General features: G+C 39.0%; 2 protein-coding genes across 2 annotated transcripts; one reads left to right on the top strand and one right to left on the bottom strand.

Moving 5' to 3' along the window:
• Positions 1-2,392: 2,392 nt before the first annotated feature.
• Positions 2,393-12,189, bottom strand: LOC100334305 (GTPase IMAP family member 8). The gene is made up of 3 exons (XM_073907151.1): positions 11,291-12,189; positions 9,281-10,243; positions 2,393-6,041 (listed from the first exon to the last, which is right to left on the bottom strand). Exons 1-3 carry the CDS (start codon positions 11,370-11,372, stop codon positions 5,596-5,598), a joined length of 1,491 nt encoding a protein of 496 aa, XP_073763252.1. The 5' UTR covers positions 11,373-12,189; the 3' UTR covers positions 2,393-5,595.
• Positions 12,190-13,286: 1,097 nt separating this feature from the next.
• Positions 13,287-15,433, top strand: cldn31 (claudin 31). The gene is made up of 2 exons (XM_002660588.8): positions 13,287-13,348; positions 14,630-15,433. The coding sequence occupies exon 2, from the start codon at positions 14,653-14,655 to the stop codon at positions 15,304-15,306; it is 654 nt and encodes a 217-aa protein (XP_002660634.3). The 5' UTR covers positions 13,287-13,348; positions 14,630-14,652; the 3' UTR covers positions 15,307-15,433.
• Positions 15,434-15,449: the final 16 nt, after the last annotated feature.

The raw sequence follows: 15,449 nt of genomic DNA, 5'->3' as shown, positions 1-15,449 counted from the left end.
TCATATATAAAATCATTTTTGATAGATTTTTAAATATATGTAGCATGTACATATGACATATTTTATTCCTCCACGTACCACTAGAAGGAAGCCCGCATACCACTAGTGGTACACATACCACAGTTTGAGAACCACCATACTACAGTATATACTAAATTCTTCCAGGCGGTGTTTTGTGTCCATCTGGCGGCCAAGAGCAGGAACTGCAGCGGCGTCCCATCAATCTTTGTCGTTTAGTCGGTCTTCAGGCTCATAATTTAGCATTTTTTTGTGAAAAACAGACACTTAATAATAATAATAATAATAATAATATAAATAGTATATGATGTTTCGACTATGTCAAGCCATGTAAGAAAGCAATAAAACACCAAACAAAACACTCTACTTTGTTTGTTTGTTGGTTTGTTTGTTTCCCTGATTGTTCTTGATGCTTTTTTTAGGATGAGTTTTCAAACATTATATCAGAGAAGCAAAACTGGCAGTGGCGCCCCCAGAAAATTTTCTTAGGGGTGGCCATGTATAAGGCCACACCAAATCTTGGGGTGGCACACAAAAAATAATAATAATGAATTGTGTATATATTGTGAATAATGAGTAATGTTATATTTTTGTTTCTGGTAAATGAAATAATAAAGTTTTAAATAATTTGACTAATTACTCTTGAAATATTGCTATTTATTCCTTGAAATAAATTCAGCAAGAACACGTGCAAACCCAATAAAAATCAATATTTAGTTTAACAACACCTTTCAGGCAAGTTTTTTTTTTCCTCAAACTCTTATTGTACAACATACAGTATATGCCATGTCTAAAATTAATGGAGATTAATGAATGAATAATAAAACACAAATGAACAAATTGAACAAAGACATTACTACACACACACACACACACACACACACACACACACACATAATACTATCATCTATCCTTTTTGAGCCACACTATATTAATACATATTCTTCTTTTGATGTACCTTTTTGCAAAATGCACCCACAGAATCATTGAGATTTGTAGCCCTTTTAGATCAACCAGCAAAATAATGGAGTTGCTAAATAAACTAGATTCTGAAAAGCTGATTTCAAAATGCATCTATTTATCTATTTTATTTGGATTTGTGGTTTTCAATCAGATAAAACAACTTTTTCATTTAAAAAATAATAATTTCTTAATAAACAGTGTGCAATCTCAGTGAACCAGCTACGTCAGTGGAGCTGATCAATCCACAATAATTTAGTGGCTGCATTTTATTTATTAATTTATTTATTGAAATATTGTGAATTTACGTAAGTACATTTAAATTAATAATATCAACAATTAAATCATATTGGGGAGGCCACAGAGGTGGCCGGTGTTTACACAAGGGTGGCCCTGGCCACGAGAAGGGTCTGGCTGCAGACCTGGTGCAGTGCAATCTGAGCTGCATCCAATGCTTTTTAATGCGCTCACCTAACCCCACCCCTAACCCTACCCGTCACAGTGACGTCACTCGCTCCATTGAGTGCATTGTGTCTGACATTGCATCACTGAGGGGTGCAATCTCAGCTTCATCCAGATACTATTGCCGGCCACCCTTTGAGGGCACCCCTGAAAACTGGGAGTGATATTTATTTTTTTTTTTGTTTATTCGGATTGTTAAAATATCAGATTTTTATATGCAATAGTTCAATTTCAGAAGTTGTAACGATGCTTTTCCCCCCTGAAAAAAAAATATATTGAGAAATGTCATTATTTAATATGTAATCAAATACATTTTTTTCTTTACTGTCACACAGTCTTAGTTTAAAGTCATATATTGTATGTATCGGCACTGTAAATTGCAGTACAAATCATGGCAATAAACTTACAGTATTTTTTTCTGTTTTATTTGTATTTACAGTATAAATTATTTATTATACAATATATTGTTTCAAACATTTATTAAAAATGTCTATAATGGTCACTTTGTTAAACTGCTGTTGAATTTTCAACGTCAAAAAAGGTTCACAGAGCAGATAAAGGACTGCAAAATAAAAATCAAGTAGTGCAAAAAAATATATATTTGCAATTGTTTAAAAATATACATATTCTCCTCGTGTTTGTGTTGGTTTTCTCCGGGTGCTCCGGTTTCCCCAAGTGTGTGTGTGTGTGTGTGTGTGTGTGTGTGTGTGTGTGTGTGTGTGTGTGTGTATGGATGTTTCCCAGTGATGGGTTGCAGTTGGAAGGGCATCCACTGCGTAAAACATATGTTGGAATAGTTGGCGGTTCATTCCGCTGTGGCGAGCCCGGATTAATAAAGGGACTAAGCTGAAAAGAAAAATGAATGAATGCATGAATGAACAATCAAAAAATATACAGTACATATTTCTTAAGGAGGCTAATAATACTGGCCGTACATTTTTCTTTTAATTAAAAACTGCTTTTATTCAATATTCAATACAAACTGTAGGACATAAAACTTATTAAGTCTGCAGAATTATATATAAAATAACAAAGTTATTATTGTTTTATAGGAAATACTGTGAAACTGTCCTTGGTTTGTTAACAATCACTTGGAATTGAATTGAATTTTCTTAGACAGATTTTAGACAAGCTGTACAAAAGTACAAGTATCCCATACATTTTGAAATAAAATCTGTCAAGGATAAAAACACAATAAAGGCCTGGGTTAGTTTCTATTGTGGTCCGAACTGTTAAATAAAACAAAGTATGGCTTCCAAATACAGATGAAACAAACAATACCTCCACATTTTAAAACAGAAACAAAATAATTCACAAATACATTCCTTCATTCATTCGTTTTTCTTTTTTGTTTATTTCCTCTATTAAAAAACATTATTTTAAACTAATGGGAAGGGCAAAAAACAGCAACTGTAAAGTTTACAGGTGAAAAAATGCAAATCCTTGATGTACTTGAGTGTTAAAAGTGTGCTATCCTACAATACAAATAAAAAAAATCAAATAAAGGAACATGGATTTGCTTGTTTATGAAGACTTAGAAATGGCTTTGAATAAATGTTTAAGTAGTGTGATTTACAGTTGAAGTCAAAATTATTAGCCCCCCTTTGAATTTTTTTTTTCTTTTAAATATTTCCCAAATTGTGTTTAACAGAGCAAGGAAATGTTCACAGTATGTCTGATAATATTTTTCTTCTGGAGAAAGTCTTATTTGTTTTATTCCGGCTAGAATAAAAGCAGTTTTTAATTTTTTAAACACCATTTTAAGGTCAATATTATCAGCCCCTTTAAGCTATATTTGTTTTCAATAGTCTACAGTACAAACCATCGTTATATAATAACTTGCCTAATAACACTAACCTGCCTAGTTAACCTAATTAACCTAGTTAAGCCTTTAAATGTCACTTTAAGCTGTATAGAAGTGTCTTGAAAAATATCTAGTCTAATAATATTTACTGTCATCATGGCAAAGATAAAATAAATCAATTATTAGAGATGAGTTATTAAAACTATTAAGATTAGAAATGTGTTGAAAAAAATCTGCTCTCCTTTAAACAGAAATGAGGGAAAAAATAAACAGGGGCTAAAAATTCAGGGGCTCTTAATTCTGACTTCAACTGTAGGTTAACGTGTGCCCCCATATAATTAAAAACAAAATGGATGTATATGTTGAAATATGGAAGCCATTTAATTACTACACTAACAACAATAATATTGGTCATTTATTACAAAAGGTGTAACTAAGTATAGTGTTTTTATTTGTTTCTGTTTTTGTTTTGTTTTTGTGTGTGTGGGTTAGGGTTAGGTTAGGGTTATAAAAATGTAACTTTTATGTGTAAAGTACATTAATGTTTACTTGGTTTTTGGGCACCTAGCAATACTTGTTTTGCATTTAAATTGTCTCTTGTAAGAGAATTCTGTGCATTTCTATAGGGGAGAAGAGAGTGATGTTCTTTTGTTGGGGTGGGAAACAATTGCGACGAAATAGAATTGTGTTTTTCTGTTACCTGTCTTGCATCATCAAGAACACTAAACACATTGTTCAAAAATGAAAAAAAAAAAAAACTAAGGGTGCTTTCACACCTACACTTTTGTTTCGGAACGTGTCTCGTTTGCCAAGTTAGCGCGGTTCGATTGGCATATGTGAACAGGGCAATCGCGCTCTGTTCCGCGCCAAAGTAATCGCTCCGAGATCGCTTGAATGAGGTGGTCTCGGCTCGATTGAAACGAACCCTGGAGCGGTTTGATTGCAGTGAGAATGCGATCCGATCCGAGCGCGGTTATATCACAGTGTTTTATGGATATGTAATAGGCTTGAATGAAGAGAGAATTATGAGTAGGGCGGGAAGTTTCGCGAGTCTCCGGATGCCCGCAAACGAGTGATGATCTCCCGGTAATCTCGCGTCTCTCTCCGAGTCCTCAAATAGGCATCGTTGCGCACCCTTCTCACTCCTCCCCACCGCATCTCTCCTCAGACACGTCACACGCGCGCACCCTGTCAATCACCACCAAACCACCACCTCTCCTGACAGCTGAGCGGGACGCTGCAAAATAAACCCTGACACTCTGACCAATGTAAGGAGAGTTTACTCGCACGTGACTTGTTTTAGCTCTTTTGGTCCGATTAGAAACTTTGCAGTGTGAAAGCGAACCGCTCCAAGAGCAAAGAGCAACAATGTAACAATTTTAATCTCTGTTTCGGAACAACTGAATCGATTCACAGGTGTGAACGCACCCTAAGAGTACAAGTGGCCCCTGCCCGGCCTCGCCAGTTACTCTGGTCTAGAACCGGCACTGCTTACGGTTACGTGTTTTGCTGTCTCCAGAAATGTAGACCTGAATATGTATCCACAGTGAGCCTGGGTTAAAAAATGGGAATGTTAACTGTAGTTTGATTCCCGCCTCCGGCTTCTGTTTAAAGCTGAAGACAGATTTGTTTCTCCAGTGATGGAGGCGAGCGCAGCGTTTCCAGCGGCTGCAGCTCCTGCCATTAAAGCTTCAGAAAGCGTCGCTCCATCAGAAGCGGAGGCTAAAGCTGCTCCACCGGCTACTGCGAGTCCTGAGAGCAAAGCTGGACTCAAACTCACTCCTGAAACGGCGGCGGCTCCTGCGCTCACCGCTACACCGGTCGACAACACAGCTTTATTTATCAATCTCCTTTTCTCATCCGTCCTTATATTTTCCTCCTCCTCCAACTTCTTTCTCTCGTATTCCTCTCTCCGCTTTCTCTCCTCTTCCTCTATTTGTTTCTGAGCCTCCATGTACATCTCATTGGTGTAAAACTGTCCTCCGTTTTCCTCCAGCATTGAGTCGATCTTCTCCAGCAGCTCACTGACCTGAGATCTGTTTTGTTCATCTGTGTTGTTGAAGACATGGTATCCACCTTTACACTGTTCAGCTAGTGCTCTCATCTCCTCGTTATTTGCCAGAAACTCCTCTATGGGTGTTTTAATCTGATCTCCTCTAGTGAAGAGGATGATGGTGTACCGATTAGCTTCTTCTCCAAAGTTCTCCTGGATCCATTTCACAGTGTTTTTCTCTTCGTTTGTGAGTCTGACGTCCAGTCTGAGCACCAGCAGGAACACGTGAGGACCGGGAGCAGACATGTAGACACATTTCTCGATTTCTTTCTTGAGGTCTTCTTCGCCGATTGACGTGTCACACAGTCCCGGAGTGTCGATGATGGAGATGATTCGACCGCTCACCCCGATTAGCTTCTTCTCCAAAGTTCTCCTGGATCCATTTCACAGTGTTTTTCTCTTCGTTTGTGAGTCTGACGTCCAGTCTGAGCACCAGCAGGAACACGTGAGGACCGGGAGCAGACATGTAGACACATTTCTCGATTTCTTTCTTGAGGTCTTCTTCGCCGATTGACGTGTCACACAGTCCCGGAGTGTCGATGATGGAGATGATTCGACCGCTCACCTCCCGCTGGTGTTTCTGGCATTTCTTGGTCACAGATTTAGCTGATAGTTCTTCCTTAAACACTTTTTGTCTCAGGATGGTGTTTCCTGTGGCGCTCTTTCCGGCTCCGGTTTTACCCACCATCACGATCCTGAGATCAGTGCAATCATCAAGCTTGTTGTGTCTTTTCTGTAGGGACTCTGCATTTGGATCAGACAAATAGGAACAAGTTAATGCCAATAGGGGGGAATATTTAAGGAGTTAAGGAATTCGTGGGAAAGGGAATTACATATCTGTGAGTAAACTACAGCAACTGATATTGTGCTTAAGAACATAGCATAAAAACCAGCATATCCCTGCTGAAAAAAACAGCTTAAACCAGCATGGGCTGGTTTTAGGGGGTTTCCAGCTATTTCCAGCCTGGTCTTAGCTGGTCAAGCTGGGAGATGACCAGCTAAAACCAGCTTGAACAGCCTAACCAGGCTGTGAGCCCAGCTAAAACCAGCTGTGTCTATCTTAAACCAGGCTGGTCAAGCTGGTTTTAGTTGGTTTTAGCTGGTCATTTTCCAGCCTGACCAGCTAAGACCAGGCTGGAAATGGCTGAAAACCAGCCTGGAAATGCACAAAACCCCTCTAAAACCAGGCTGATCAACCAGCTAAAACCAGCTTAGGCTGGTTTAAGCTGGATTTTTTAGCAGGGTGTCCTCCAGAAACTGAGATTGTTGTGAATGCGTATCCCATCAGTAAAGTCTGAAATGAACAAAACTTTTGAGTTGTTGTTTACTCCATCGGTCATTATACTTATCAAATTTACTTGCCTTAAAGAGACGTCAGTGTTGTGTAGTTTGTTTATATTAATGTAGTTGTTGTGTTATTTTAGCATTGTGGTGGTTTTTCCTTTCTTCAATAATCGGCAAAGTCTGCTGGTTTTGATTTCTGAAGAGTTCTTTATTGTCGACAACAAAGGAGATTTTTCAGGAGACCCCCAGTAGCATCTCTGCCTGAAAATTCTGTCTCACTGATGTTCTGGCCTGCTTATATACTCTTTTGGAGCTGTTTTTCACATTGTTCTACATTTGTCACACAAGATCCCACCTAGTTTTAACCCCTGTCCCAAACCTGATAACCATATATCTTATCCATTTATACTTAACTGTTTCCACATGTGTTGCTCTATTCTCATCTCTTTTCTTGTGACACCTTAGTTGTTTACTCAGGCCATCTCCCCTTTCTAACTCTACATAGTACCTTAATTCTTCTAATGGTATGTAAGTCCACAAGCAGATTATACACATACAATTCGAATATATAGATTAACTTCACACTTTAAAGAGTATAAAATCCACTTCAGCATCTACATTTACCACAACAGACCAGCTTATATAGGAGAGCGCGGGGCACAAAGTAACGCGGGGTTATATGTAACACGGAGTTTTAAGGTAGGCATATTTGCTCAGGGATAACCATGGCATGCTTCCGAGGTTTTCACCACAGTGTCAGCTGACATCTTCCTGCCCATTATTGAAAAAATTAGCCGAAATTTGGATGAGAAACACAGGAGAAACCATTTTTGCGGCATAAAAGTATTTTTATTATAGTTGATATTTTTTATTTTAAAAAAATCTGTGAAAGTATGTTAGTAAAATCTTATATTGTTGTGATCACTGTCTTCTAGGCTAAAAGATTAAACCATTTTGAAAGATGGAAAACACACACAGTGACTGCGAGGCAGTTTTGAGGAAAACATGGCACAGCGGGGGTTAGTTGTAACAATTAAGCCACACACTGTTGGACATACTAAACTAACACAATATTTTTTTTTATTTTTTAGACCACATTTATGTGCAATGTATATACTGTAAATTTTCTTTTTCTTAAACTCTACTATTTTTATATATATATATATTTTATATTAATGTTAAGCACCTTGGGTCTGAGAGTAACGCAATTTCGATTCTCTATATGTCTTGTACATGTGGCTGAATTGACAATAAAGCTGACTTTGACTTTGACTTTGGCTAATGCTTGAATTTTAAGTGTAATGTTGAGAACTTTTTAAATAAAAAATGTTTTTTTGATAGAAAAAACAATATTTTATTGCTAATAATGCTAATAAATGCATTATATAATAATGAATAAATGGATAATAATGCAAATAGATGCAAATGTGTTTTTCCAATAAACAAATAAATACATAAGCATACTGTGCTATGCAGAAGAGAAAAGAAATGGGCTAACTACTGAGGAAATATAGCTACCATTCATTCATTTATTTATTTTCTTGTCAGCTTAGTCCCTTTATTAATCCGGGGTCGCCACAGCGGAATTAACCACCAACTTATCCAGCAAGTTTTTTACGCAGCGGGTGCCCTTCCAGCCACAACCCATCTGTGGGAAACATCCACACACACACTCACACACACACTACGGACAATTTAGCCTACCCAATTCACCTGTACCGCATGTCTTTGGACTGTGGGGGAAACCAGAGCACCCGGAGGAAACCCACTCGAAGGCAGGGAGAACATGCAATCTCCACACAGAAACGTCAACTGAGCCGAGGTTCGAACCAGCGACACAGTGACCTTCTTGCTGTGAGGCGACAGCACTACCTACTGCACCACTGCCTCGCCTAAATATAGCTACTATTTAAAGTAAACTGAATTTAAATTAATTGTGTGAAATCGGCCTTTAAATGCATGTGTTACAACCAACCCCCTGTCTGTTACAACTTGCCCCGTGGGTGTGGTAAATTGTAACATTTTTACTCCAGGCACTTTTGGCAATACTGCACAGAAACCTCAGGTCCGGCATTCATAATTCCACTGCTCATTTGTAGGAGAGGCTTGTGTGTTATAGGTAAAAAAATATGGTTTGTCTAACCTCATTTCTTTGTTCATTATTTGGCCAAAACCAAAAAGTGTTACTCTGTGCCCCGCTGTCCACTACATTAGTATGGTTCAAATACAATACAGCACTTACTATAACTTATTATAGTATTTATATTATAGTATAGTTAGGTGTGTTGTCTCGTGATATTCATTCATTAATTTTCTTGTCGGCTTAGTCCCTTTATTAATCTGGGGTCACTACAGCCGAATGAACCGCCAACACATTTTTATGCAGTGGATGCTCTTCCAGCCGCAACCCATCTCTGGGAAACATCCACACTCGTTCACACACACTCATTCACTGCGGACAATTTAGCCTACCCAATTCACCTGTACTGCATGTCTTTGGACTGTGGGGGAAACCGGAGCACCCGGAGGAAACCCACGCGAACGCAGGGAGAACATGCAAACTCCATACAGAAAGGCCAACTGAGCCGAGGATCGAACCAGCGACCTTCTTGCTGTGAGGCAACAGCACTACCTACTGCGCCACTGCTTCACCCCTGTCTCATGATATTTGCTTAAATATCTGATAAAACAGTTCTCACCTGTTTGCAATGTATGTTGTTCTTTCGCTATATGTTGTTTTTTCTGGTCCTGTGTTTCAGTGCCACTACTTTTCCTGCATTTTTCCTGCTTTCTCATATTGGTAAAAGAGTTTCTCCTTGATTTTGAATGCATTACCATCATCTCTTCATCATTCCTATCTTCAGGTAGAACTCGAGAGAATCTGTCCTCATATAATTCCATTCTCTCAATTTTAGTCACGTAAGTAACACAGTCCTTCCTTTCAGTCACATTTGTTGTGCTCTTTTCCTTTACACTGTGTATATGAAATGTCTCCTGCACTACTTTCTTCGGCTCTTGCTTCTTTTGCACGGCAGTGTCCTTCTCTCGTTTAATATTTTCTTTCCTGTTCTTCATTGGAGTTTTTAAGCGAATATCAATGTCGTAATGCTGGCCATCATTCTGCTTGAGGATTTCATCAATCTTCTCCAGCAGCTTTCTGATGTGACTTGGAATAATGTCATTTTTACTGTTGATAGCGTGATATTTACCTCCACATTGATTGACTACGTCCTGAAACTTTCTACTTTCCATAAAGAGCTTCCATTTTCTGTTTGTTAATTTCTCTCTTCCGGTAAACAGCACCATTGTGAACTTCATGGCTTGAGGACCAAAGCTCTCCAGGATTTCCTGCACAATGTTCCTGTGGTCGTCAGTCAAGTTCTCCAGATTGATGATGAGCAGAAACACATGAGGTCCAGGATAGCAGAGATAAAGACTCTTCATCATTTCATTCTGCAGCTCTTCATCAGTCAGGTGAGTGTTGAAGAATCCTGGAGTGTCGATGATGGAGATGTTTCTGTCTTCTACTCTTCCTCTCTGCATCTCACTCTCTCTCGTTCCGCTCTCTTTAAACACCTCTGCACCCAGTATTGCATTCCCCATTGAACTCTTTCCAGCTCCAGAAGCTCCCAGGAGCACAATCCTCACATCATGTGTACTACCTGTCAAACAGATCACATCATTAGCTCAGGAAAAGGTGACTAAACTAACTAGAAAATGACTAAATAAAACAAGTTAACCTGGTAAATTAGTAAAAAACAACCCATACAGAAATATAAACAATATATTTGAACATATATGTACGTATCTTTATTTATTTATATATATATATATATATATATATATATATATATATATATATATATATATATATATATATATATATATATATATATATATATATATATATAGACATTTAGCAATATTTTAAATATGTTGCATGTATGACATGTATTTTTTATCTGTGAGATCTAAACAATCCTTTGTGAGTCATTTGTCGTGTATTTTCCATGTCAGATTGCTAACTTACCCCGCTAAAAGTAACTACCAACCAAGTAAACCAACAAACCGTTAAAAGTATTAATTAGCCACCTCACCAACTAGCTCGTTAACAACCTAACCAATTAAAAGTAAGTAGCTAACGTGATGCTGATGTATCTAAACTTGCTAGTTAGCTAGTCAGATTTACCATTCTAAAGCTGCGGTCACACTGGGCTTTTTCTCCCATTGACTTCCATTCATGCATACGCGAATGCAGACCGGAAACTTTCAAGTCGTTCAAGCTTAGCTAATAGCTGCTAAAGTGCTAGCCAATTAAATAATTAACTAGATAGTTAATTTGTTAACCAACATTATTGTGTTCAACGTAATCTCCCAAACATGCTAGTATCCAACCAACTAGTTAACTAAACAGCAGTCGTATCTCGATATACTTTCTGATTGACATACAGTACATAGCATAGCTCATTGTTTTATAGGTTATTATGCCCAAGTGGATGAATAGAAAACAAACACATCACTGTAAAGTCCCTAAACACCAATACATGTCAAATATAAATGGACTGCTATGGAGCTGCTAATGCTAACTGGCAGTTGTGTTACTTTTAGTCAAACAAGTCTTTCGAGTCTTTCAAGCTTAGCTATAAATAACTAGCAACAAACTTATGATAGCTTTGAATATCACATAAGCTTATTTAAATGAGACAGACCTTTATATCCTGATGCCATGTTGTACATTTGTTGCCGTTTGTTTTGCTGATTAGTTTTTTCTGCCCGTGTCTTTGTGGACATTGACACGCTTCCTCATGCCATAAAAACTGTCAGCGTCACCCAGTGCCAGCATTTTGACGTCTGAAAGCGAATAATGGACTAAACTACTGTATATAAAAGGCTACGCTGTGACTTGCACATGATACATTTACTGAGTCTTATGGTCTGAATGTTCATCAGTGATCCATCGTGTTAGCTGTGGTTATGATGACTGAATAGGTCTCTGACTGGAAACAAACTGAAAGCATGCAGGAGAGTAAACAGTGTGATCACGTGACTCCACCTGTATACAAATCTAGTCTTGTTATTTCGGTTTCCGCAGTGGTGGTGGATTTAGCTGTATAGTTACTCATAATTTTAAAGTATGTTTGTGTCTTGCATATATCTGACATCCAATAAAACAAACATACAAAACAACAGAGCAATACTAGTCTACTCGACATGCTTGTTAATAAAAATAGCAACAAATATCATTCATTCATTAATTTTCTGCCGCTTTTCCGGGGCTGAGTCACGGGGGCAGCAGTCTTAGGAGAGAACCCCGGACTTCCCTCTCCCCAGACACTTCCTCCAGCTCCTCCAGGGGGATCCCGAGGTGTTCCCAGGCCAGCCGAGAGACATAGTCCCTCCAGCGTGTCCTGGATCTTCCCCAAAGCCTCCTTTGAAAACATGCCTGGTACACCTCCCTAGGTAGGCTTCCAGGAGGCATCTAAAACAGATGCCTGAGCCACCTCAACTGACTTCTCTTGATGTGGAGGAGCAGCGGCTCTACTCCGAGCTCCACAACCACAAGTACCACAACAGAACAGTTTGTAGTTATTGTGTTACCACAGCAACTGTAGACTCACTACAACAAATCAGTTAATATAGTTATTATGTTACCATAGCAACTGCAGAATTACCACAACAGATAATTTGTTAAAGTTGCGGTTACCATAGCAACTGTAGAACCATCATGACAGATCAGTTATTATAGTGCCTGTGTTACTATAGCAACTGTAGAACCATCATGACGGATCAGTTATTATAGTGGCTGTGTTACCACAGCAACAGTAGAATCACCACAGCAGATCAGTTAATATAGTACCTGTGTTACTATAGCAACTGTAGAATCACCACAACAGATCAGTTATTATAGTGCCTGTGTTACTATAGCAACTGTAGAATCACCACAACAGATCAGTTATTATAGTGCCTGTGTTACTATAGCAACTGTAGAATCACCACAACAGATCAGTTATTATAGTGCCTGTGTTACTATAGCAACTGTAGAATCACCACAATAGATCAGTTATTATAATGCCTGTGTTACTATAGCAACTGTAGAATCACCACAATAGATCAGTTATTATAGTGCCTGTGTTACTATAGCAACTGTAGAATCACCACAATAGATCAGTTATTATAATGCCTGTGTTACTATAGCAACTGTAGAATCACCACAACAGATCAGTTATTATAGTGCCTGTGTTACTATAGCAACTGTAGAATCATCATGACTGATCAGTAATTATAGTGCCTGTGTTACTATAGCAACTGTAGAATCAGCACAATAGATCAGTTATTATAGTGCCTGTGTTACTTTACTATGGAATGGTTGAAAAACACTACAGATAAATAAAATAGTGGTACAGATTCTGTAAATGTGATTAGAGAGGTTGTGTAAACATCAGTGAGTATAGCTCTAGATCTGCAAATAAACAAATTTGCTTGTCTGTGTGAGTAGAAATGTGTTTTTTTAGTGAATATGTATGTATTCGCATGTGTGTGTGCGTGTGTGTGTGTGTGTGTGTGTGTGTGTGTGTAGGCGCTTGCATAAGTGCATGCCGTGGATCTGTGTTAATGTGTGTGTTCACATAATTATGAGATGATATTGTCCGCCGCTCAGATGCTGATTTACTCCCACATGTAAGAACAAAGAGAAAGTGTGTTTCTACAAACACAGATGAACGTCAGACAGCATTCACACTCACACAGACAGACACTCCTCGCACACTGTAAGTACTGCACTTCTTTAACTTCATTAGTTTGAGTTCAGACAGAACGTATTTTTATTGTTTATTTTTTTATTGTGAAGAAAAAACAGTTTGTTAATATGAATTAGACGAATGTGAACTTCATTAGTGTAAAATGCTGGGTTGTTTTAACCAAAAACTGCGTCAAAACCCCAACAATTGAGTTAAAAAATTTATTATTAATATAATTGAAAACATTTTTACGACATTTAATTTAAGAAAGCATGATTACTGCTCTTTGTGCGTGAATGCATCAACTATTATTAAGTAAGGATTTTATCCAGATCAGTGGTAGTTTTGTAATTGTCTGTAAAAAATTCAAAAAGCATAATTGTCATTCTATTTATAAAAAAGATTCTTATATTACATGAAAATATTTACAGCATTCATTCATTCATTCATTTTCTTTTTGGCTTATGGCGAAGTTCAGACTGCATGATTTTAGCCCCGATTTTGACTCACCGACACGTTTTGAGAAATCACCGACAAATGCCTGAAATCACAGGCAAATCTGTGCTCGTGCACGTGACAATCACACAGTATGAACTATCAAAGACGCGATCTAAGAGAATCGCCGATTGCCTGTGAGATATTTGGCGTGCTGAATATCTGGAGCTGTCGGCGATTCAAATCATGTTGTGTGAAATAAGTTTTGACTGAAAATAACATTACCGATCACCTACAACCAATGAGAAAGCAGCATTCACTAGCCTAGTGTGTGTGTGTACCTGCAAGCCAGCGGGAGGTTGGGGGAGAAGTAAAAGCGTGCATTTTCGGTTTATTTGGACCCACGAAATGGAGGAAAAGCTAGTGGAGGTTTGACAGGACTCAGGAGCACCCGTGTCTGTTTAACGCATCATACAGAAAGTTAAAAAAGAAAATTGAGGAGAAATTGCTAATTCTTTTCAAACCCAGGTGAGCAAATATCTACATTTTCTACACCATTAAAGGCTTCTTTATAGTTATGTAGTTAATAACAAAAGATAAACTACGTGTTTTTGGCTGTGAGACGTAGTTTGGACAAAGTTGTCGGCGATTCTTCCTATTGTAAAGTCATGCAATGTGAAACCCCCTGTAGGCGATCCATCCTGCAGTGTAAACAAAGCAGCTACAAAATGCTAGCCCAGATAGTCATGCAGTGTGAAAACATCTGTGACACGACTACTCTGAAAATCATGCAGTCTGAACTCGACCTTAGTCCCTTTATTAATCATGAAGGTACATGTTTCGTCTATAAAAAAACAAACATTACATCTCTTCCAGAGTGACAGTATCCTCTGTTCACCATGGCAAACACAGGCCTGCAGGTGATGGGTGTGGTTCTGGGCGTGTCCGGCTGGGTGTTCGGGATCGTGGTCTGCATCGCCCCCTGGTGGCGCACGTCTGCATTCGTGGGCGATGAGCTGGTGGTGTCGCAGGTGCTGTGGGAGGGGCTCTGGATGTCCTGTCTGTCGGAGCGGGGTCGCCTGCAGTGTAAAATCTACGATTCGGGACTGGCGCTGTCAGGATCCATGCAGACGTGCCGCGCGCTGTGCGTTTTGTCTCTGCTGCTGTGTGTGTTGGCGCTACCGCTCTGCATCACTGGCCTCAAGTGCACACACTGTCTGGGTGAGGCGCGGGATCCCAAGGCTCGACTGGTGCGGGTCGGCGCTGTGTTATTTGTGGCTGCCTCGTTTTTATTCCTGCTGCCGGTGTGCTGGAACGCATATGTCGTAATTAGTACTTTCTACGACCCCAATGTGCCGCCAGTGCTGAAGCGAGAGCTCGGCCCCGCCCTATACCTAGGCTGGGTGGTGGCGCTGCTCATGCTGGTGGGCGGAGCTCTGATGTATTTAGGCTCCGCCTCCCCTGGAGCTCCGCTCATGCCTGTTTTTGGAAGAGGCGGAAAAGTGAATCCTCCATCGACAGCAGAGAGCAAACCGGAGAAGGTGTTTGTGTGAGAAGACGTCAATTAATGGGCCATCTAAAAGCTTTGATCTGCATAATCATGTCAGGGTGTGTGTGTTTCCTTTGTGGAGCATGAACTTTGTAACAATTTATTATAGTAAAATGTAATATATATATATATATATATATATATATA

The sequence above is a fragment of the Danio rerio genome, chromosome 1 (assembly GCF_049306965.1).
Source record: "Danio rerio strain Tuebingen ecotype United States chromosome 1, GRCz12tu, whole genome shotgun sequence".
In the NCBI taxonomy this organism is placed as follows: Eukaryota; Metazoa; Chordata; class Actinopteri; order Cypriniformes; family Danionidae; genus Danio; species Danio rerio.
This window is presented reverse-complemented; position numbering and strand designations above follow the sequence as displayed.